Raw genomic sequence first — 22,512 nt, 5'->3', positions numbered from 1 at the left:
GGTCTGAGACTGCTGGTTAATATTGATTCTAGGTGCTGTTGTTTGTCGATGTTATATGACTTAATTCACAATTGATAAAAGTTCACATATCAGTTTTGTATTTTGTAATTGAACAGATGTTAAAGATTCTTTCAACCTCACGCAGACAAGCACTAAAATGTCAGAAACTGTTCTGCCTTTTATGTTTAAACTGGAGTCGGACAATGATGGAGAGACGCAAGAAGAAGTGGCAACATGTAGAATGCAACAGGGCGTTTCTGAATGGTTAGTTGATGAATTTATGTTGCTGATGTGGAGTTAACTATCTTCAAATCTTTGATTAGCATATTCTGTCATGATAATCTATAAAATCGCTCATGTGGGAACTGTTGTAAGAGTGACATGCTATTGCATTTGTGTTAAGTACAACAGCTTGAGCAGACTCACAAATGTGCTGTAGGCCTACTACAACAACTCTTCCTCTTCTCAACTTATAGACTGCATGTTCCCGGAGCCAGGGTTTATGTACATTTTAGGATTACTGGTGTCACTAACCCTGGAGGAATGTCGTGTAGTCCCTACCAGCCGTTTGTTGAGTCCTTAAAAAACGATTTCTTTAAAAGCAAATTTCTTCCTTTGCTTTGAACTTTGAGCATTGTAACTTTGCAGATGTTGTTTATGCTCAAACAGCAACATTACACACTAAATAAAGGTGGAAAAGTGAAATCATTATCAACGACCCCTTTAAAAAAATGTGAACATTGTAGTTGATGCTATTGAAACATCATTACTTTTTCGAAATAATGCATTAAACATGTTTGCGATTTGAGAAGTGTGCACTAATATTTACAGTTCCATTCATTTACGCATTGTCTCAAGGACACGCCCATAATATGGGGAAATTTCATAAATATTCATGAATACTCCACCCACTGGAACAGTTTTCTTTTTAACACCGGCTTTGCCCTTGCTCCGCCCCTGTGGTCTGCAGACCATCTTTCATCTCATGGGCCTGGCCCTCCATCCTTCCCCCTGGTCCACCTTTGCAGCCTCCTCTGCTCCACCTCCCTCCTGAACATTTATTTTATTTTGAATATTAAACTGTGAAATCTAGAAAGTTTACTTTAAGAAACATTGGTCAGAAATTGAAAATGAAAACAAACATCCAAACAGGTTTCTATAAAGCAAATAACTCTGCATTAAACTTAAAAAATAATAAAACATGAAGGCTTCGTTTCACAGACAGATGAAGCCGGGATTAGGCTTAGTTCAATTAGGGCATTTAAGTATATTTTACATAGCCTATTTTAAGTGCTTTTTTATAATACATTTATAACATTGCATTCTACATGTTGTCACTTCTTTTTGAGTCTCTCCATCTTTGTCTGACTCCGCTTTGAACATAAAAGGCTAAAAGTGACATTTTCGGTGCATGTCTGGGTGAGGTAATCAAAGCTGCTAAGAGCTGTTGTAGCTCCGCCCTCTGACCCTGGAGCAGCAGCTCATTTGCATTTAAAGGAACAGACACAAAAACTGCGTTTTTGCTCAACCTGGAAAATTGACAATTTTAACATGCTGTAATTTGAGCTAAAACTTCACATACACACTCTGGGGACATCAAAGACTTATCTTGTGAAAAGGGCATTATACCACCCTTTTAAGTTATTTCCCCTGCTAAGGAACAAATCCAAGTGATGGCGCTGGCGAATCACGCTTTAACAACATATTATCAGTTCACTTCTTGCATTGCTAACTGACATCACAGCATGCATGTTCATTATTAAAATAAAACACAGCCAACCAAACAAATAAAAAGTAATTCTGCTTCATTTAATGGTCTGAATAGCTACCATTCATTTAAGGATTTGACATAGGCTAGCCTACAGTAAGGGGAAGTAAAATACGCATAGCCTATATATGTTATTAAATAAATAAAAAATGACTGAACGAATGATACACGGATTGGCTATCCTACTACTCACACAGAAGTGAAAGTCAAAAAGAAAACGAAAGAGAACACGTCGTGAGGAAGAAAATGTCACTGTCTAACAGCTTAAAAGACGATACAATAGACAATGATCAAAGAACAGTGTAGAAGTAGGCTACACAACACCTCTTTGTCTGAACCCATCAACTTGGGATCGTGTTTAGAAGGGACAAGCGTGTGCAATAATTTTTTTTACAGAGATGATCCATAACACCTGGATTCATTAATTTAAAGAATGCTCAAGCTTTCGTATCTGCTGTCATGCTTAGTTGTCAATGCAGGTAAGTTAATTTAATGCTTTCCTATCACCTTATTTTGCAACGTGGATGTAAGCTGTTTTCTGTTAATGTGTGAGAAGACTAAAACTATTTGTGCTAGTGCTTCAAACAAGTGTGTTTATAATTACGACAATACATATGGGAAGAAATACCAGTGTGCAATATCAAACAGCAAAACAAGCTGTTGTACAGCTAAAAATAGGCTAACTGAAAGTGGATGACACCAGACACATAAATGGCCGCCGCGCCCGATCTTAAAAATAAGGTAAATAGCAACCTACTTTTTGATTCATTAAAAAGGGAAAGAAAACACACTTGTATGTCGATGGTAACAAATAGGTTTGAGTGTTTGAGTATAAACCTATAAACTAGACATGCACAAGCATGAAGGTGGTTGTATCTTAATTGTGATGTTTAGCCACCTAACAGTTGTTTACAGTAGGATGGGATTTATAATTTGTAAGTATTTCATTGTAATTTGTTATTTAGTTAAAAACAACGATCAGATGTTTTGTTTTTCTTTTTTTAAGTCATACAAGTTTGAAGGGTGAGTAAATGTAAACAGAATTTAATTTTGAGTGACCAATCCCTTTAATGTTGCAATTTTAACATTTTGTCTGGGAATGTTGGACAGTTTTTCAGATTTTGAATATCTTTTTTTGTGACATAGGCCTACAGAAAATGAGAAATATTGAGTTAGGAAGTTAGGAGTGAGGAAGAGGAGCTACTGCTACAAAACTGCCTGTTAATACTGTTTATATTCTTTCATCCGTTATCAGCATTCATTGAAAATGCTGCAATTACCATCCAAATCTTTTCTCTCAATCTCTTGATTCATTCTGCCTATGTTTGGTTCTCTGTTTCACTGTTCCACATCAAGTACATGGTTCAGTAACATATCTATTTAACTTAGCAATTTATAAATACTGTATACTAATGTAATATTTATCACATGTATATTGTTGTGGGTGGCAAATAAACAATAAGCAATTCTGAATAAGAGACAAATATACTAATTTACTTTTAGGTTTATTTTCTTACAGGAAAAGGTCAGCAGTCATGCAGAGTGACAGTGAAGGGAAGCCATCCTTCCTCTTTTATATAGCCTCAACTCTCAGAATGCTGTCTCTCTAGTCTAGGCCAATGATGGTATTTTCAACCATATTCGTGACAGGAGGCCCTCTTCATGTACCAACACTCTTCTTTTCATATGGTCACACACAAAATTTGTTCCACATTCATTTATAATGCCAGAGCCCAGGGGAAGATAAGTCTGGACTGGAATGTATAGTCATATGTTATGGTTTAATTTGACTAATCTGTACTAATATTTGTCGTCCTTGTGTATCCACAGGTTCTCACTCACTGATGGCTTTGGCAACATATATAGTTGGACAGACACCATTTCCTGAGTTCAGTGTTGTGGTGATGTTGGATGATATGCAAATAGGATCCCTAGTGAAAAAAAAATATGTTAAGTATACTTGAAGCCAGACTAATTATTAGTATACTTCAAGTGTATTAATGATTAGTTAACTTTAAGTGTGCTATTTTGAAACAACTAATTTTGTACTAAGTATATTTTAGTTGTATTTAAATTGTAGTAAAGCATAACTTTAAGTGTATTTAGTGTACTTTTGTGTACTAAATTGGAACAACTTCAAGTATACTTAGTATACTTTAAGTATATGCCTGTGTAGGGACTAGATACATACTTGATTAGTGATAATAAAGTGTACTTTATCTGTGTTACAAGTACATTACAAAATCATTACGAGCAATATACAACCCTAGTGAAAAAAAAGTATACTTTATTGTATTTGAAATATATTCCCTTTTTCAATAGTACATTGCAAATATACACAAAAAAAATATACTATCTTTAAATATATTAAAAGTATATTAGCATCATGCTTTTTATCTATTTTTATAATACAACTTTTAACACACTTTAAAATAATAGTACTTTAGTATATTTTCTAAAAATATATTTACAAGCAAGCACACTTTTAACATATTTCTAACAAGTGCACTATAAGTACATTGGTAATAAATATATGCTTAAATACACTTTTAAAAAATATGCTAAAAACAAGCATACTTTTAATGTATTTCTAACAAGTGCACTATAAGTACATTGGTAATAAATATATGCTTAATTACACTTTTAAGAAATATGCTGAAAACAAGCATACTTTTAATATATTTCTAACAAGTGCACTATAAGTACATTGGTAATAAATCTATGCTTAAATACACTTTTAAAAAATATGCTAAAAACAAGCATACTTTTAATGTATTTCTAACAAGTGCACTATAAGTACATTGGTAATAAATATATGCTTAATTACACTTTTAAGAAATATGCTGAAAACAAGCATACTTTTAATGTATTTCTAACAAGTGCACTATAAGTACATTGGTAATAAATATGCTTAATTACACTTTTAAGAAATATGCTGAAAACAAGCATACTTTTAATATATTCCTAACAAGTGTGTAACCCACCCAATTAATTGAGGCTGTGTTTTCATGTATTTTCATGTATGATTTTATATTTTTCCTTGCCTAATGCATGAAATGTTCAGACATATGTTTTATTATAATTTATTTCTTTTATTATTTTGTTTTTGCTGAGGGCCGAAACTAATAAAGAATTGCGTCGATGGATGCTGACGTCACATTCGCGCCAGCTCGTTGAACAGAGAGATATGTGAGCCACATGTGTGGCTATCGTTTATCTTATCCATCGTCGTCAATATTCTTCTAATTTTATGTCTGAACTGTTTTATTGCATTAGGTAAGTCACAATTGTTTCATATTTTCATAAATAATGTTTAAGTTTGTGTTTGTTCATATAAGAAAATGTGGATGGTTAATGCTGTTCGTAATCGAGTATAAACTGGGCAATACAACACATGTAAAGTGTTTATGCTGTATTAGTATACTTGTTAAACCTGTTTACACATTTATGTTATGGGAATAATGTATTAAGTTTAAGAGTTATATGAATGTTTTATATGCATTTCGTGATGGGTGCTGACGTCACATTCGCGCCAGCTCATTGAACAGAGAGATATGTGAGCCACGTGTGGCTATCGTTTATCTTATCCATCGTCGTCAATATTTTTCTGATTTGATGTCTGAACTGTTTTATTGCATTAGTTGGCTTGTTTCAACGCTCCGTGGTCGTGTTGGATTCGCGCAGTGAGGCAGAAACGCGCTGGATTCCTATGTGGAAGAATCGAGTCATCTTGGCGACTCTTTCACGAGGAAAAAGATTCGATTTGTTCATCGTTCATCCCTGCAAAGTCTGTAGGCATTCACCTTCAAACGAACTGAGTCAATTACATTTCCATCTACACAAATTTAACTGAGTCAATTACACTTCTATCCAAATGAACTGAACTGAGTCATATTCGCACGAACTGAACTGAGTCCATCACACTGAACTGAGTCAATTGCATTGCACTCAGACTTCATCACACTTACAAGGTTGAATTTAATTATTTTATTTTCATTTTATTTGATTGTCATTGATTGAATGGTATAGATATCTCATGTGATGTGTACAAAGTGATGCGTGCCTATGAAGTGAACAGCGAAGTGAGATTTCAGTGTACTGTTCAGTGAACTGATTGTTTCATTCATTAATTTCATTATTATTCATTAATTCATATTTCTGATTTTATTTCATTCCTTTGGTTCAATAATTTTTATTTTTATTTATCTGTCTAGTTAGGATTTTAGACACCAGTTAGTTTAAATAAGTGCAGTCACACATTATAATTTTTTAATATATTTTTTTATTAATGCAAGGTGTGACACCCCGAACCCAGGACTCCATATACTTTAAGTTGTGATTATAAGTATTTGGTGAGCTCAGACCCTAAGTAGATATTTTTCCTCCTTTTATTTTATGGTGTTATCCTATTAATGGGTTACAAGTGCACTATAAGTACATTTGTAATAAATATATGCTTAAATACACTTTTTAATGTGCATTTGTTATTGAAGACAAAGTGTGCTATTTGTAGTATTTGGATTAAGCCAAAGGTATTACGGAGAATATAATTTTTACTCAAACATAATAGACTTGTATATTGCTCGTAATGATTTTGTAATGTACTTGTAACACAGATAAAGTACACTTTATTATCACTAATCAAGTATGTATCTAGTCCCTACACAGGCATATACTTAAAGTATACTAAGTATACTTGAAGTTGTTCCAATTTAGTACACAAAAGTACACTAAATACACTTAAAGTTATGCTTTACTACAATTTAAATACAACTAAAATATACTTAGTACAAAATTAGTTGTTTCAAAATAGCACACTTAAAGTTAACTAATCCTTAATACATTTGAAGTATACTTATAATTAGTGTGGCTGCAAGTATACTTATTATATATTTTTAATATATTTATGGTATATTTCTTGTATGTTTCGAAGACACTTGTAATTAATTTGTCATGTACTTGTAACACAAATAAAGTACACTTTAATACACTAATCAAGTATGTAACTAGTCCTTACACAGGCATATACTTAAAGTATACTAAATATACTTAAAGTTGTTCCAATTTAGTACACAAAAGTACACTAAATACATTTAAAGTTATGCTTTACTACAACTTAATTACTACTAAAATATACTTAGTACAAAATTAGTTGTTTCAAAATAGCACACTTTAAGTTAACTAATCATTAATACACTTGAAGTATACTAATAATTAGTCTGGCTTCAAGTATACTTAACATATTTTTTTTTCACTAGGGAAGTCTATTATGTTTGAGTAAAAATTATATTCTCCGTAATACCTTTGGCTTAATCCAAATACTACAAATAGCACACTTTGTCTTCAATAACAAATGCACATTAAAAAGTGTATTTAAGCATATATTTATTACAAATGTACTTATAGTGCACTTGTAACCCATTAATAGGATAACACCATAAAATAAAAGGAGGAAAAATATCTACTTAGGGTCTGAGCTCACCAAATACTTATAATCACAACTTAAAGTATATGGAGTCCTGGGTTCGGGGTGTCACACCTTGCATTAATAAAAAAATATATTAAAAAATTATAATGTGTGACTGCACTTATTTAAACTAACTGGTGTCTAAAATCCTAACTAGACAGATAAATAAAAATAAAAATTATTGAACCAAAGGAATGAAATAAAATCAGAAATATGAATTAATGAATAATAATGAAATTAATGAATGAAACAATCAGTTCACTGAACAGTACACTGAAATCTCACTTCGCTGTTCACTTCATAGGCACGCATTACTTTGTACACATCACATGAGATATCTATACCATTCAATCAATGACAATCAAATAAAATGAAAATAAAATAATTAAATTCAACCTTGTAAGTGTGATGAAGTCTGAGTGCAATGCAATTGACTCAGTTCAGTGTGATGGACTCAGTTCAGTTCGTGCGAATATGACTCAGTTCAGTTCATTTGGATAGAAGTGTAATTGACTCAGTTAAATTTGTGTAGATGGAAATGTAATGGACTCAGTTCAATTCAGTTCGTTTGAAGGTGAATGCCTACAGACTTTGCAGGGATGAACGATGAACAAATCGAATCTTTTTCCTCGTGAAAGAGTCGCCAAGATGACTCGATTCTTCCACATAGGAATCCAGCGCGTTTCTGCCTCACTGCGCGAATCCAACACGACCACGGAGCGTTGAAACAAGCCAACTAATGCAATAAAACAGTTCAGACATCAAATCAGAAAAATATTGACGACGATGGATAAGATAAACGATAGCCACACGTGGCTCACATATCTCTCTGTTCAATGAGCTGGCGCGAATGTGACGTCAGCACCCATCACGAAATGCATATAAAACATTCATATAACTCTTAAACTTAATACATTATTCCCATAACATAAATGTGTAAACAGGTTTAACAAGTATACTAATACAGCATAAACACTTTACATGTGTTGTATTGCCCAGTTTATACTCGATTACGAACAGCATTAACCATCCACATTTTCTTATATGAACAAACACAAACTTAAACATTATTTATGAAAATATGAAACAATTGTGACTTACCTAATGCAATAAAACAGTTCAGACATAAAATTAGAAGAATATTGACGAAGATGGATAAGATAAACGATAGCCACACATGTGGCTCACATATCTCTCTGTTCAACGAGCTGGCGCGAATGTGACGTCAGCATCCATCGACGCAATTCTTTATTAGTTTCGGCCCTCAGCAAAAACAAAATAATAAAAGAAATAAATTATAATAAAACATATGTCTGAACATTTCATGCATTAGGCAAGGAAAAATATAAAATCATACATGAAAATACATGAAAACACAGCCTCAATTAATTGGGTGGGTTACACACTTGTTAGGAATATATTAAAAGTATGCTTGTTTTCAGCATATTTCTTAAAAGTGTAATTAAGCATATTTATTACCAATGTACTTATAGTGCACTTGTTAGAAATACATTAAAAGTATGCTTGTTTTCAGCATATTTCTTAAAAGTGTAATTAAGCATTTATTACCAATGTACTTATAGTGCACTTGTTAGAAATACATTAAAAGTATGCTTGTTTTTAGCATATTTTTTAAAAGTGTATTTAAGCATAGATTTATTACCAATGTACTTATAGTGCACTTGTTAGAAATATATTAAAAGTATGCTTGTTTTTAGCATATTTCTTAAAAGTGTATTTAAGCATAGATTTATTACCAATGTACTTATAGTGCACTTGTTAGAAATATGTTAAAAGTGTGCTTGCTTTTAAATATATTTTTAGAAAATATACTAAAGTACTATTATTTTAAAGTGTGTTAAAAGTTGTATTATAAAAATAGATAAAAAGCATGATGCTAATATACTTTTAATATATTTAAAGATAGTATATTTTTTTTGTGTATATTTGCAATGTACTATTGAAAAAGGGAATATATTTCAAATACAATAAAGTATACTTTTTTTTCACTAGGGATATTATGACTCAAACACATTGAAACCTGTCTATCGCTCTCACAGTGATTCAAAATACTATAGTGAAGACCAAAATGATGCTGGTCTTGTATTTCAAGACATGTATGATGGCATGAAAACTAGAGATTTTTATGTTAAGAAACACCTCAATCTCACAGATGGTGAGAACTAAAGCCATTATCAGCATTGACACAAACATCCTTTTAAGGAACACTTTTTCTGGAAATAGGCTCATTTTCCAACTCCCTAGAGTTTTACCGTTTTCGAATTCATTCAGCCGATCTCCGGGTCTGGCGGTATATTAGCATAGCTTAGCATAATTGAATCGGATTAGACCGTTAGCATCTCTCTCAAAAAAATGACCAAAGAGTTTCGATATTTTTCCTATTTAAAACTTGACTCTTCTGTAGTTAGATCGTGTACTAAGACCGACCGAAAATGAAAAATTTTGTTTTTCTAGGCCAATATGACTAGGTACTATACTCTCATTCCTGCGTAATAATCAAGGAACTGTGCTGCCGTACCAGCAGGCGCAATGATATTACAAACTTAGTGCCGGTCACGTTGGAAGTTACCGAGCTGGGGAATATTTTTAGGCGCTGCGTAATATCATTGCGCCTGCTGCTTGTACGGCAGCACAGTTCCTTGATTATTACGCAGGAATGAGAGTATAGTTCCTACTCATATTGGCCTAGAAAATCGCAATTTTTAATTTTCGGTCATTTTTAACTCTAGGGAGTTGGAAAATTAGCCTATTTCCTAAAAAGTGTTCCTTAATAACAGATGTTCTGTAGCCAGAGATGTAAAGGTCCAGAGAGTAAAAGTCCTGCCATATGTTTATTCCACCCATGAACTCAGTCAGCTGATTTCACTAATTAGTTCTCCTGGCTGAAAAACTGTGCTAATTAGCAAATCCAGGTGATTGGAACAAAATACTGAGGAGGACTTTTACTTTCTGAACCTGGACTTTACATCTCTGACTGCATGCTTCTGTCTTTTAATTATTTTATTAAAACTTTTGATGTAAAACCATAAGAGGGTAATCATAAAGTCCAAAAATATTCATTTTCAGTTTACTAATATTTTATATTGTGTTAGAGTGAGGACTAATTAAACATATATATATTTTATTCGAAGGTGTACATGTTCATCAGAGACTTGCTGGATGTGAACTGTTGAATGATGATAAACCATGCAGGTCCATTTCATTTCTGTGATGCTTTTGATGGACAATGTATGGAGGAGTTCACCTATGACCTGGAACAAAACAATATTCATATGAAAAAGCCATGGATATTATCATGGGACCAAGTAAAACAACTTCATATACATTTTTTATATGAAAATGTTTATCATCCAATTTGCATTAAAGTTTTGCAGAGGTACTTGCATTTGGAAAAGAACCATGTGATGAGAAAAGGTGAGAGAATCAACCTGAATAACTTCAGTATAATTAAGATAATCAACAAATATGATCCAGACTGCAGTATACTGACAGAAAATGCGTGCCTCTGAATGCATTATGAAACATGAGAACCATAAATAAATAACTGATGCAACAGTTTAACAAGAGTAACACTTCTCATTATTCTCTGTAGTGAAACCCAGAGTGAGACTCATGAGGAAGAAACTCCCAGACTCTCAAGGGCTTCAGATCAGCTGTCTGGCTACTGGTTTTTACCCTCGTCACATTAACCTGACCCTGTTCAGAGAAAGTCAGCCTGTGGATGATGACCAGATCAGAGGAGGAGAGATTCTGCCCAATGGAGACGGAACTTACCAGATGAGGAAGAGTTTGGTGATCAGCGATGAAGAACTACGTGAAGGACATAAATACAACTGTACAATGAAGCACCTCAATCTGGACAACAAACTGGACATTATATTTGGTAAATAAAAATGCCTAAACCAGCAAGCAAGCAAACAAACATGCCCTTTTTGATATCAACAACACAGATTTAATAAAAAATTAAAACTATTTCAGTTGATATCTTTAGCTTTTGTATTAATTTTCCTGTTTGTTTTTTTATTCTCCACAATTTCAGATACAGATAAATATGACCCAGGAGGATCCTTCAGTCTGTCTGTGGTTATCAGTGTATTGGTGTTAATGTGTGTGGTTGTTCTTATAACTGCACTCATATGGAGGAAGAGACCATGCTGGTAGGCTAAATGTTCTACAGTCCAGTTCATTACGTTTGATGTTCAATTAGAAAATGAAACCAAACATCCTTTAGAAGAGGCTCTTTCAATGTTTACCGTATGGTTTTGTGATTATGACTTTTTATTCTGGTTTATTTCATCTTATTCAGGACGAGGCTCTGAGACGTCACAGAATGAATACTCCCCTACTCCATGTATACTAGTATGTTATGTAAGTCAGCAATGTGTTAATTTTAAGTTTCATTTTGGAAAATGTTTAGAAATGGAACCAAAGGCATGTTTTATTGATTTCAGGCTCCACGCATGATGAAAATTGAGTCTATTTAATGCATTAAATAAAAAAATCAAGACATTTTGGAGAGGAGCCATCTTGGAGGTTCCAAGATGGCTCCTTGATTGCATGTGTTTTGATCAGCTCTGCATTCCAAAATACTTAAATTGACTTGTAACATTGTTGCAAAGAAGACTTTGAAAGATAGCTAACTCTAATAACACAGTCATTCGTCGAAGACAACAATGGGTGGATCTGAAAAAAGGAAAAGTGCTGGAAAGAAGGCTGGAAAGTCCAACCAAAGCGTAAATGCTAACACTGCTAGCAAAACAGCAGCACGCAGGTGGCCAAAACTTTTATGAAGATCCCTTACAGTGATCTGATTACAGACAACTTGCATGATTATCTCAAACAAGACACTGATCCGGATGAATTTATGAACTGAAACTCCATGTAAGTCTCCAGCCCCAAGCAATAGCACTGTAGACAGACACAACGGTCATTCTCACACAGATCTCAGAACCTTCTCGGCTGGTGCAGAGAAAATCCTCAGGTCTTTATATTAATATCAATTAATGCGAGCTGCATCCAGTTGGCAACTGCTTGGAGTCCTCAATTTGTAACATTTATGTAAGAGAAAGCATCACCTTTTGGGGTTAAAATAATTTGATAATAAGATAATAAGAGGTGCTCCTCCAATTTTTGCCTCAAAAGAAGATATTGAATCATTTGTTTCTGAGAGATCTGTCACTCAAGTATATGATGTAAATGAATTGACAGAATATGTGAATTTGAATGAAAAAAACAAAGTTCACTACTAAGAAATTATAGCAATTATTACATTTATATGATAAAGGTGGTCTACATTTTATAGACTGTAGCTCTCTGAATAATGCTTTTAAAATAAACTGCTTAGACAATATTTTCAAAATGGTCTGTTTGGAATATAATCCCTCTGTATATTTTCTCTCATTTAGGTGGCAAAGAATTTCTTTTAATGTGCAATTATAAAATCGAAAAACTTCAAATTAAACTCTACATTCTAAAAAGCACTTGCTGCTTGGAGTCTCAATTAAGTATTCGTTTATGCTTATTCAACAATATATAAGATATGCTCTCTGTTGTTTTCTTTCTTTTTTTTCCTTTTGTCATTTTTTTGTGAAACATGCATGTTCTTCTTATGTAATATGGAAGTTACTCTTGTACATGCTATTTGTTGATAATAAAGCATACAAAAAAATAGCATTTGCTTGGTGGATGTAATTTGGGTTGTTATGAAAATGACCATTAAACGATGAAAGGAATGTACGTAACGAATGTTTAACAGTTATGAAATAAAGAATAATATCACTTTATTAGTTTTCTTTTCTTGCTGGTCAAAAGGAGATTTGTGTTTTATCCAACCTGTTCTCACTCGCAACTTCAAGGCATCTGATATTGTAACATGTCCAAGAAGAAAAATGTGCATCCTTATACAAATGCCAAAAGTGAACATAATGTGACATGTTACTTTTAAAGAGAAACCTTTGCCATCAATAGACTGACGCAATTTGTGCCAGAAACCAAGGGAAGATAATTTTATCATAATGACATATTTTGCTGTAAGATTTTCAGTTTGACTGTGTAAGCTTAAACTGAAATTCACACTCATGTATTGAAAAAATGCTGCCTGAAGAAGCATAATGTAATCTAATGTGTGACATGCCAAAGTTCAGATTGATCTTTTGAATGGCTGAATTCAGAATAGCATACTAGCATTATATGCTTAAGGCATTGCAGAAATAGTAATAGTAAAACATTTCACGTTTGAACAAATTTCAACTGGTTGATAAGAGAATGCAGAGTCCCAGCATGTTTTAAAGCAGTTGTTATCCAGTGCCAGAAAAGCAGAATATCAGGGTCTCACACACTGATGGTTTTCACCACATACAGTCAATCCAAAAAATATTCAGACACCAGATATAACATTTTTTTACTAGTGAGTGTGCAGGACAGTTCATTTATGTATATGTTTGGTATATCCATGTGAAGATAGCAAAATAAAGTCAACTGTGACATACTGTAGGTATTATACCAAAAAAAAATCATATGGACCACCAGTAAAATTTATTCAGACACTTTAACCTGACCATGTTTTGCTTAAGTTTTTTTTTCTTTAATTGCTAATGTAACCTTTGTACACCACAGACTGAACAAAATTAAGCATTTCGTTGGTATGACCTATAAGCATTATCTAATTGTACTTAAATTGAACAGCTGACAGCTATTCATCCTAATTAATTTGTCTAACAGAAGGATGGCCACAACCAGTGAAATATCAACTATAATATTGTTATTATAGAAATATAGTTCTTGTCATATTTTATTACCATTTTCTATAGCGAATAAACTGTGATAGTGTTTCATGAGTTCACTGTTGTGATGATGATAGATGATGTATTATGACTCAATATCATGGAAAGTGGTCCAGCACATGCAGTCAAAATAATTAAAATGATGACAATGATGCTGGTGATATATTCAGAGATATTTATGACATCATGAAAGATTGAACATTTTATTTTAAGGACCACCAAAATCGCACAGGTAAGTCCAAACCTAAATTTTGGTATTACTGGCAATCACCTCTCTTTATAAATTAAAGATTGCATTTTTTCATCTGCCTCTTTTTGTTTGATGCCTAATTCTCTTTCCTTTTGTTTCACTCTTCTTGCAGACTCTTGTAGAGCACACTGCTGTGTCCTGGTCAAGTTGTGAGCAAAACACTCAAACTGTCTAAAATCACTACAGAGCAATGAATGCTGCAAGTGAATTCAATACCTATCTGTAGTTATAAAGTGTACTTATAGACCTAACACGTGTCACATTTGGACATAAAATAAACATTGAAACAGACATTGAAACAGGCTTCTATAAAACATTTTACTCTGCATTAAATTTAAAAATATACAGGCCTATATAAAAAAAACTTACCAGCAAAGTCCATTTTATTTACTTTTATCAAAAGCCTAATGTGTTTTCAAACCAAGGCATACGTTGTTTTGTTTTTTGTTTTATCCAATTTTGCAAATGAGATAAAACTGTGTAAATTATAGGCTACTATCATTGTTTTGCAATGTCCATTTTGGGTCATCAGCACCAAGGGTTGGCAGGCATCTGAACCAATCCAATGACAGCTGCGGTCTGCAAAAGTGAAAGTAAAATGTAACAAACAAAAGAGCAGATAAAACAGCCAATAACATGTTGTCTGTCTTCCCTGCTGAGAATGCGCCAAACTTTGAACTTTGAACGGCAGCTTAGTAGCCTAACAGGATGATATAGATCAAAGAACATTGTTGAAGTACACAACACTTTTGAATTAATTGAGAGAGTTATCATGCTTCTGTATTTTGTCATTCTTGACAGTCGTCATTGCAGGTAAAATAATTTACAGGTTTCCTGTACTTTTTATTTCATTTAAAATGTCAATTTGACCCTGATATTAAACACTGTTGAAACAATGAAGGCCAGAAAAAGTTTCCATGCACTGCCACCAGAAAGGAGTAACGTTGAGCGTACACTGTAAAAATGTACTCAATTCATAATATATATATATATAGGCCTATATAATATATATATACTTTTTTTTTCTTTTCTTAGTTTTACTTCCAAAAGTTTAAATAACTTTATTTTTTTATTTTTCTCAGAAAATGCTGGAGTCTGATTTAATCACGTCTGTGCAACTGCACAGACCAATGGCGTCTCGTGTGCCCAAATGTGCGAGTCCATTTGCCATAAGCAGCCGCTGAGTGAGCAAACGAGACTCGGTGAGCTCACGTCAGCCCAGATCCTGCATACCTCACTCTCCCCACAGCGAGAGGATTCCCCTGTGCTGTTCACCAGCAAAGATCACTGTCCCTCTTCCAGTGCAAGGCTTGGTCTCATTTGGAGGGTCCGAGGAAGATGACAGCAATGATCCCCTGGCTGCTTCACATTTGGAGGAGTGGTCGTAACCCCATAAGGATTCCACTAACCTGGACAGAACACGCAAGATGATTGCCGGGCTGGACTCCGAGCTCATCTGAGTCCTCTCCAAGGCAGTCGAGGAGCAGGGGTTAGACCCTTTTTCCCAGAGGTGCATGAAGAGCTGACAAAGTTGTAGCGTGCCCCCCTAAATAATCTCTCTCTTGTGTGGTCCATCCTCCTCAGGTCTGCCTCCAGATCACGGCGCCAGGGGTTTCTTCGTCCTGCACCTCTTCCTCCTCCCTTGGGGGGCGAGGGCTTGCCTTGTGATGCTGTCTGCAGGCCTGCGGAGGGTATGTCCAATCCACCTCCAGCATCTTTGGAGGATGTCATCTTCCACTGGTTGACGTTTCATTAGTTGCCACAGTTCTTCGTTGCTGAAGAACTTTCTTGTCTGGCCAGCCTTTTCTGAGGCAGGTGTTGATGAAAACCTAGATTCTCTTCATGGTGGTGGTTCTCCAGGCCTCAGCTCCATAAAGCAAGACAGGCTTTACAATTATGTTGAAGACCCTGGTCTTCGTGTTGATGCTGATCTCAGAGGATTCTTCAGAGGATTCTGCCAGACGTTCTTCAGTTGGAGGAAAGCTGCTCTCGCTTTCTCACATCTGCATCTGTCCCTCCTTGCCTGTCAATTATTTTGGCTTGCTCTTCTCTCTATTGGTGTTGAGGCCTAGGCTTGCTAAAGTATCTGCAATGATGCTGGTATTTTCCTGCATCTGTTGTTGGGTGTGAGAGAGAACTAAGACAAGTAATTTCCCTCTGTGGCCATCTTTGAAACGCCTCTCATGCAGCTATTTCAGTCATGCAAGTATAGCATCAATCTCTTTAAATTTAAAATCTCTTTTACCTTTGCACAATTTTTTGTCATTTTTCTGGTGTTTTGCTTTATTATTTGTCACATATTTTATTCTATTCTATTTTATTCCTTTCCATTCTGTTTACTTAATTGTTGTTCCTAATCTGTCAATTCTATCAATGTAATGATTGTATTGCCTCCACAAATAAAAAGGTACGATCAGCTATGCCAGGTCAGTGTTTCTTCTCGAGTTCTCCCTGCCTGTTTCTGGACATATTTTGTGGTTAAAATGACACACAAGAACAGAAAATGGAACACCTGTTTGAATGGAACAAAGTGTAATAAGAATAACCAATATCATAAATGTGTTGTGTATATAAACACAATTTTTTGGTATTTTAGGGTTTATAAAAATGCAGCCTTCCATTTAAGAAGCAACATATGAACTTTTATTTTGGTTTTGGTGTAACGACGTCATAAGGCTGCGCCGTTCTTATCTCTCTCAACATTTTTTCCTTTACAGTCGATGGTCTGGTCTCAACAAAGGTTTGTGTCTAAACGATTATGTTTTTAAGGTTTTAAAATCGATTCATTTTAAGTAACATGCAATTAATCAATTACTTATGTTTAGTGATGGCCCGTTTACTTAGTGAAATTATTATTTTAATAACTGTGCTCACTGGGCTGTACCATTAGCACGAGAGTGTGGGTTGGGGAAATAATAGCCACGCCACGGGCTAAATTTACTGCATGGATTTTGAGCAGTAGCTAGTTAAACACAGTGGACGGCAACATTCTTGACACGAAGTGCCAATTTTTTTCTTGTTAAATAATGCAATTATTACATTTAGACCCCAAAAAGAAAATACTGTTATACGCACCCCCATGTCGCTTCAAATATATACGGCTTTCTTTTTTTCTGTGGAACATAAACATTATTTTACATTAGGCTAGTATTGATATCTGAAAATTGTTCCATTGACCCTGGTAGTTTATCCCGTAAATGTCTCATAAATGGTTAATAAATGATGAGTGTTATTTGCTACATTCATTTCTATTAATTGTTTTTCTCATACTTACATGACACATTTTTCAAAATACAGGAAAAACTCCTGGTGACAACTGCGATCACGTGACATATCAAGATGGCGTTTATTAAAGAGGAGGCTGAAGACCTGAGAATTTCAGAACCATCCAGAGTGAAACATGAAGATGTTGAGAAGCAAACAGGTTGGTTCTCAAATGTGAACTCTATTATTTGTTTCTTAATAAATTGTTTTCATCTAAACAAATTAATGCTTTTTTTAAATGTTAGGCATGCTATGATTAATCCAGTCATATCAATGTGGCTGATTATATATATATTTTTTAAAAGAGCAGAATAAAACCCATTGTCATTATCACCACAGACACTGAAATGCTGGGTTAAATCTAGGGGTGGGCAAATCGAGGCTTCGTGAAACAATGAAACTGTTGAACTTGAAGCAAATGTGCCAAATTGTGTCGAGGCTTCTAAACAATCCGACACCCGTCTCAACGGTGACATCTAGTGGTCACTTGCAGGTGTTGATCTGAAACAACCTTGACAAGGAGCCATTCAATTTTTTTATTTTTTTTATTTTTGTCTAATATGTTAAGCTTGTAACCTGTAGGCTCCTCACTGTAGGCTCCTTATATCTATCTATCACTGTCTCCTTATATCTATCTATCACTGTAGGCTCCTTATATATATATCAATATGTATCTATCTATTAATAATAATAATAATAATAATAATAATTCATTACATTTATATTGCGCTTTTCTGGACACTCAAAGCGCTTTACATAGAAGGGGGGAATCTCCTCAACCACCACCAATGTGCAGCATCCACCTGGATGATGCGACGGCAGCCATATTGCGCCGGAACGCCCACCACACACCAGCTTACTGGTGAAGAGGAGACAGTGATGAAGCCAATTAGTATATATATAGGAGGATGATTAGGAGGCCATGATGGACAGAGGCCACTGGGCAAATTTGGCCAGGATGCCAGGGTTACACCCCTACTCTTTCGAAAGACATCCTGGGATTTTTAATGACCACAAAGAGTCAGGACCTCGGTTTAACGTCTCATCCGAAGGACGGCGCTCTTTGTCAGTATAGTGTCCCCGTCACTACACTGGGGCGTTGCATTGAGAACTGTGTAAGTGTCCAGACAGTTTAATAAGAAGATATTTTATACATACAGTCAACTTCACGTATATAAGCAGAATCCATCTTTGAAAAACAGACTCTATCAGTCGAACTACGAACCGCCGATCCAAATGCGCTGAACTGTGTAGAATCTCATATGGTCCAGCGCATTTGGATCGGTGGTTCGTAGATCGATTGATAGAGTCTGTTTTTCAAAGATGGATTCTGCTTGTATACGTGAAGTTGACTGTATTTATAAAATATCTTCTTATTAAACTGTCTGGACACTTAGACAGTTCTCAATGCTTCGGTTTGCATGTAGGGACCCTCATTATGCTACCGTGTTAGTGTGGGGCTATTTTGAGCCTTGTTAGTGGTATTAACAAGCGATTTTTATTTGTCATTACTCCATGCCCCATATACTAGCGTTATACTAGCGTTATAGGCTAAACTGTTTTTAGAGATAAAACTATTTACATTCGATAATCATGAAAACAAATCTCAGATAACGGTTGACTAGGTAACAATGTGTAATTAGACCAAAGGTTCATTTTGCGCTGGAGTTCTCCTTTAAGCACCACAAGGTAAACATGTTGGTGTTCCTTTCGCTTGCTGGTACGGCAACACAGTTCCTTGATTATTACGCAGGAATGAGAGTATAGTTCCTAGGCATATTGGCCTAGAAAATCGCAACTTTTTATTTTCTGTCGGTCTTAGTACACAATGTAACTACAGAAGAGTCAAATTTAAAAAAAATTAAAGAGTCTTTTTTTTTTTTGAGAAATGCTAATGGTCTAATCAGATTCAATTATCTAAGCTAAGCTAAAAGTGCTACCGCCAGACCTGGACACTAGCTGAATGGATTCGAAAACGGTAAAACTCAACTATTTAACTCTAGGGCAGTTGGAAAATGAGCCTATTTCCAAAAAAAGTGGAGTGTTCCTTTAAATGAGGCCTGTAGAGTCTGAGATGTAGTTCTCTTGGGTGTTTTGCCATTTTCCTGAGCATTGCACGGTCTGACCTTTTGGTGAATTTACTGGAACGTCCACTTCTGGGAAGATTGGTAACTCTTGAATGTTTTCCACTTGTGAATAATCTTCCTTACTGTAGAATGATGGACTTCAAATAATTTGGAAATGGCAATTTAACCCTTCCCAGATTGATGGCAGCAACAATTTATTCTCTAATTCTCTATTGCTGATGTCGTTCCTTCATGAAATTTTGTTAAAACACACACACCTGAATCCTCCAGACCAGCAAACAAACACCAAAACTTCTGCTTTTATAGAGGTGATCACACTTGCTGATGATCAGTTAATCAAAGGCATTTGATTAGTAGTGCCTGACTGCCATTTACCTTTATAATTCCTATGGAAGCAGGAAGGTACTTAGTTTGTCAACCATCCCTTTTTTGGCCTAGTTTATGTTAAATAAATAATGACAGTATTTTTGTTCATCTGAGGTATTTACCTAATTTTAGGATCTGCTAATAATAATAAAAAATATTTACAGAATTAAATAGGGTGTCCTTTCTTTTTCACATGACTGTCGCTGTTTGATGTCTTTTGCTTTGTGCCATTAAACTGGGGTTAACTCTTTTTTTTTCACCTTTCAGACCTGATGCCACTTAAAGAGGAGAGTCCAGAACTGAATGGAATGGAGGACAAAGTACAGTATGAGAAACATGATTTCATAACTGAAGATAAACTTTGCTCACAGACTGAAAAGTCTTCCTCACAAAAAAGAGGTGAGGAGACGGGATCTAAAAGATCTTTTGCCTGCGAACAGTGTGGAAACTTTTTCTCTACATCAGGAAACCTTAAAATCCATATGAGAAGTCATACTGGAGAGAAGCCGTACACGTGTGATCAGTGTGGAAAGAGTTACACACGAAGCAATACCTTAAAGGATCATATGATGGTTCACACTGGAGAAAGACCTTTCGAATGTGATCAGTGTGGAAAGAGTTACACACGAAGCAAGACCTTAATGGTTCACATGAGGATTCACACTGGAGAAAGGCCTTACACATGTGATCAGTGTGGAAAGTGTTTCATACGAAAAGACAACCTTAATTTACATATGAAAATTCATTCAAGAGAGAACCATTTTATATGCCATCAGTGTGGAAAGAGTTTTAAAGACATGGAACACCTTAACAAGCATGTGATAATTCACTCCGAAGAGAAGCCCTTCAAATGTCACCAATGTGGAAAGAAGTTCAAAATAAGTAAAAACATTAAGGCACACATGAGAAGTCACAGTGAAGAGAAGCCTTTCAAGTGCCATCAATGTGGAAAGGGGTTCATAATAAATAAGGACCTCATAAGACACATGAGAAGTCACACTGAGGAGAGACCTTTCAAGTGCCATCAGTGCGGAAAGGGTTTAAAACATGAAGAATCCCTTGCTTACCACATGAAGATTCACACTGGAGAGAAGCCTTTCAGCTGCGATCAGTGTGGAAAGAGTTTCATACATAAAGGACAGCTTAATGTTCACATGAGAGTTCACACAAGAGACAAACATTTTAAATGCAGGCGATGTGGGGAGCGTTTTACAGACAAGAATCTCTTTCAAATGCATTTAAGTAATCACTCCAATGACAAGCCTTTCCCCTGTCCTCAGTGTGGAAGGAGATACAATCTTAAAGGACGCCTTAAGAATCACATGAGATCTCACACTGAGCCTTTCACCTTTTTTCACCATGTGGAAAGTGGTTCATGCATAACGGACACCTTAATTGTCACATGAGAATTTATAAAAAAAAGAGAACAATTTGAATGTCAAATGGAAAGAGTTTTACAGACAAAAAACAACAACTTAAAAGGCACATAAATATTCACAGAGGAGAGAAGCTTTTTTTATTTTTCAAAATATATTACTTTGTGTTTAACAGAAGAAAGAAAGAAACTCATACAGGTTCGGAACAACACGAGGGTAAGTAAATGATGACAGAATTTACATTTTTGGAAATTAAAATTCTCTCATCAATTTCTCGCTCTCATGTCGTTCCAATCCATAAGACTTTCGTTTTGAGTGAATATTTTGAATGAAATCTGAGACCGTCAGAGTTTTGGGTGAAATTACTTTCAATGAAGGGACAGAAATCTCTCAAATGTCATTAAAAATATCTTAATTTCTGCGGAAAAAGAAGAAGAAAAATTATGTATTCACTAATCACTGAATTTACTTATTCACTATGAATTTTCTTTAACAATTTCTTTTTTTAATTATTATTTGTATGCATTATTTTTAAGTACCAGGGCAATGTAAATCATTTGAATAATTATTTTGGTCAAGCTCGGGTAAATAAATTGAACCACTTATTTAAAAAAATGGAAGATCACCATGTTAGGGACATATGAACAACAGTTTAAAATACTGAAGATTCTAATTTAGGGGCATTGTGTACGTTGTTGTAGACAACTTTTGCCACTTTGTCCTTTTCAAAGCATACCAGTGTGTGTTTCTATATATATATATATATATATATATATATATATATATATATATATATATATATATATATAATATATTAAATGTACTCACTCTGACAAAGATTTTTGTTTTCAGATGCAAATGCCTTAAAGACGTTTTTGTCTTTAAAGCCTTTAAAGTACTACATTATTTATACTCCAATAAATTTTCATTGTCACTGAATTAGATTTGCTGCTCCTTCTTTAATTAGTACTTTTATATATTTTTCTAAAATACGTAATTCAAGAATTCACTTTAAAATTTCTCTCTGAATTTCTTTGACACATTTTATTATTTGTATGTAGTCTTTTATGCATGTAGCCTACATTTCTATGAACTTTCTGTGGACGGGACTTTTATTTTAGGTCTGGTGTC

General features: G+C 34.7%; 1 protein-coding gene and 1 pseudogene across 3 annotated transcripts; both read left to right on the top strand.

Moving 5' to 3' along the window:
• Positions 1–2,015: 2,015 nt before the first annotated feature.
• LOC307012234 (major histocompatibility complex class I-related gene protein-like) lies at positions 2,016–12,232 on the top strand (annotated as a pseudogene). Its single transcript, XR_013800715.1, has 7 exons — positions 2,016–2,247; positions 3,599–3,730; positions 10,388–10,670; positions 10,849–11,139; positions 11,296–11,413; positions 11,563–11,607; positions 11,708–12,232. The product of XR_013800715.1 is annotated as a major histocompatibility complex class I-related gene protein-like (transcript).
• Positions 12,233–16,918: 4,686 nt separating this feature from the next.
• Positions 16,919–21,989, top strand: LOC307011699 (uncharacterized protein). 2 transcript variants are annotated; one of them, XM_079637671.1, is made up of 3 exons: positions 16,919–17,028; positions 17,586–17,712; positions 20,273–21,989. In XM_079637671.1, the coding sequence occupies exons 2-3, from the start codon at positions 17,628–17,630 to the stop codon at positions 21,409–21,411; spliced, it is 1,224 nt and encodes a 407-aa protein (XP_079493797.1). In that variant the 5' UTR covers positions 16,919–17,028; positions 17,586–17,627; the 3' UTR covers positions 21,412–21,989. The 2 variants fall into 2 exon arrangements, with proteins under 2 accessions (XP_079493797.1, XP_079493798.1); XM_079637672.1 differs by having other exon boundaries at positions 16,919–17,048.
• The last annotated feature ends 523 nt before the right edge of the window (positions 21,990–22,512 follow it).

The sequence above is a fragment of the Phoxinus phoxinus genome, assembly GCF_949152265.1.
Source record: "Phoxinus phoxinus genome assembly, chromosome: 15".
Classification (NCBI taxonomy): Eukaryota; Metazoa; Chordata; class Actinopteri; order Cypriniformes; family Leuciscidae; genus Phoxinus; species Phoxinus phoxinus.
Note: the sequence above shows the minus strand (reverse complement) of the source record. Positions and strands in the feature narration are given on the sequence as shown.

What these genes read in the sequence shown, in the direction of transcription:
- LOC307011699 (XM_079637671.1), top strand. Translation starts at nt 17,628, where the DNA reads ATGGCGTTTATTAAAGAGGAGGCTGAAGACCTGAGAATTTCAGAACCA. An exon ending in AGATGTTGAGAAGCAAACAG is followed by an intron (nt 17,713 to 20,272) that starts GTTGGTTCTCAA and finishes TTCACCTTTCAG; the next exon opens with ACCTGATGCCACTTAAAGAG.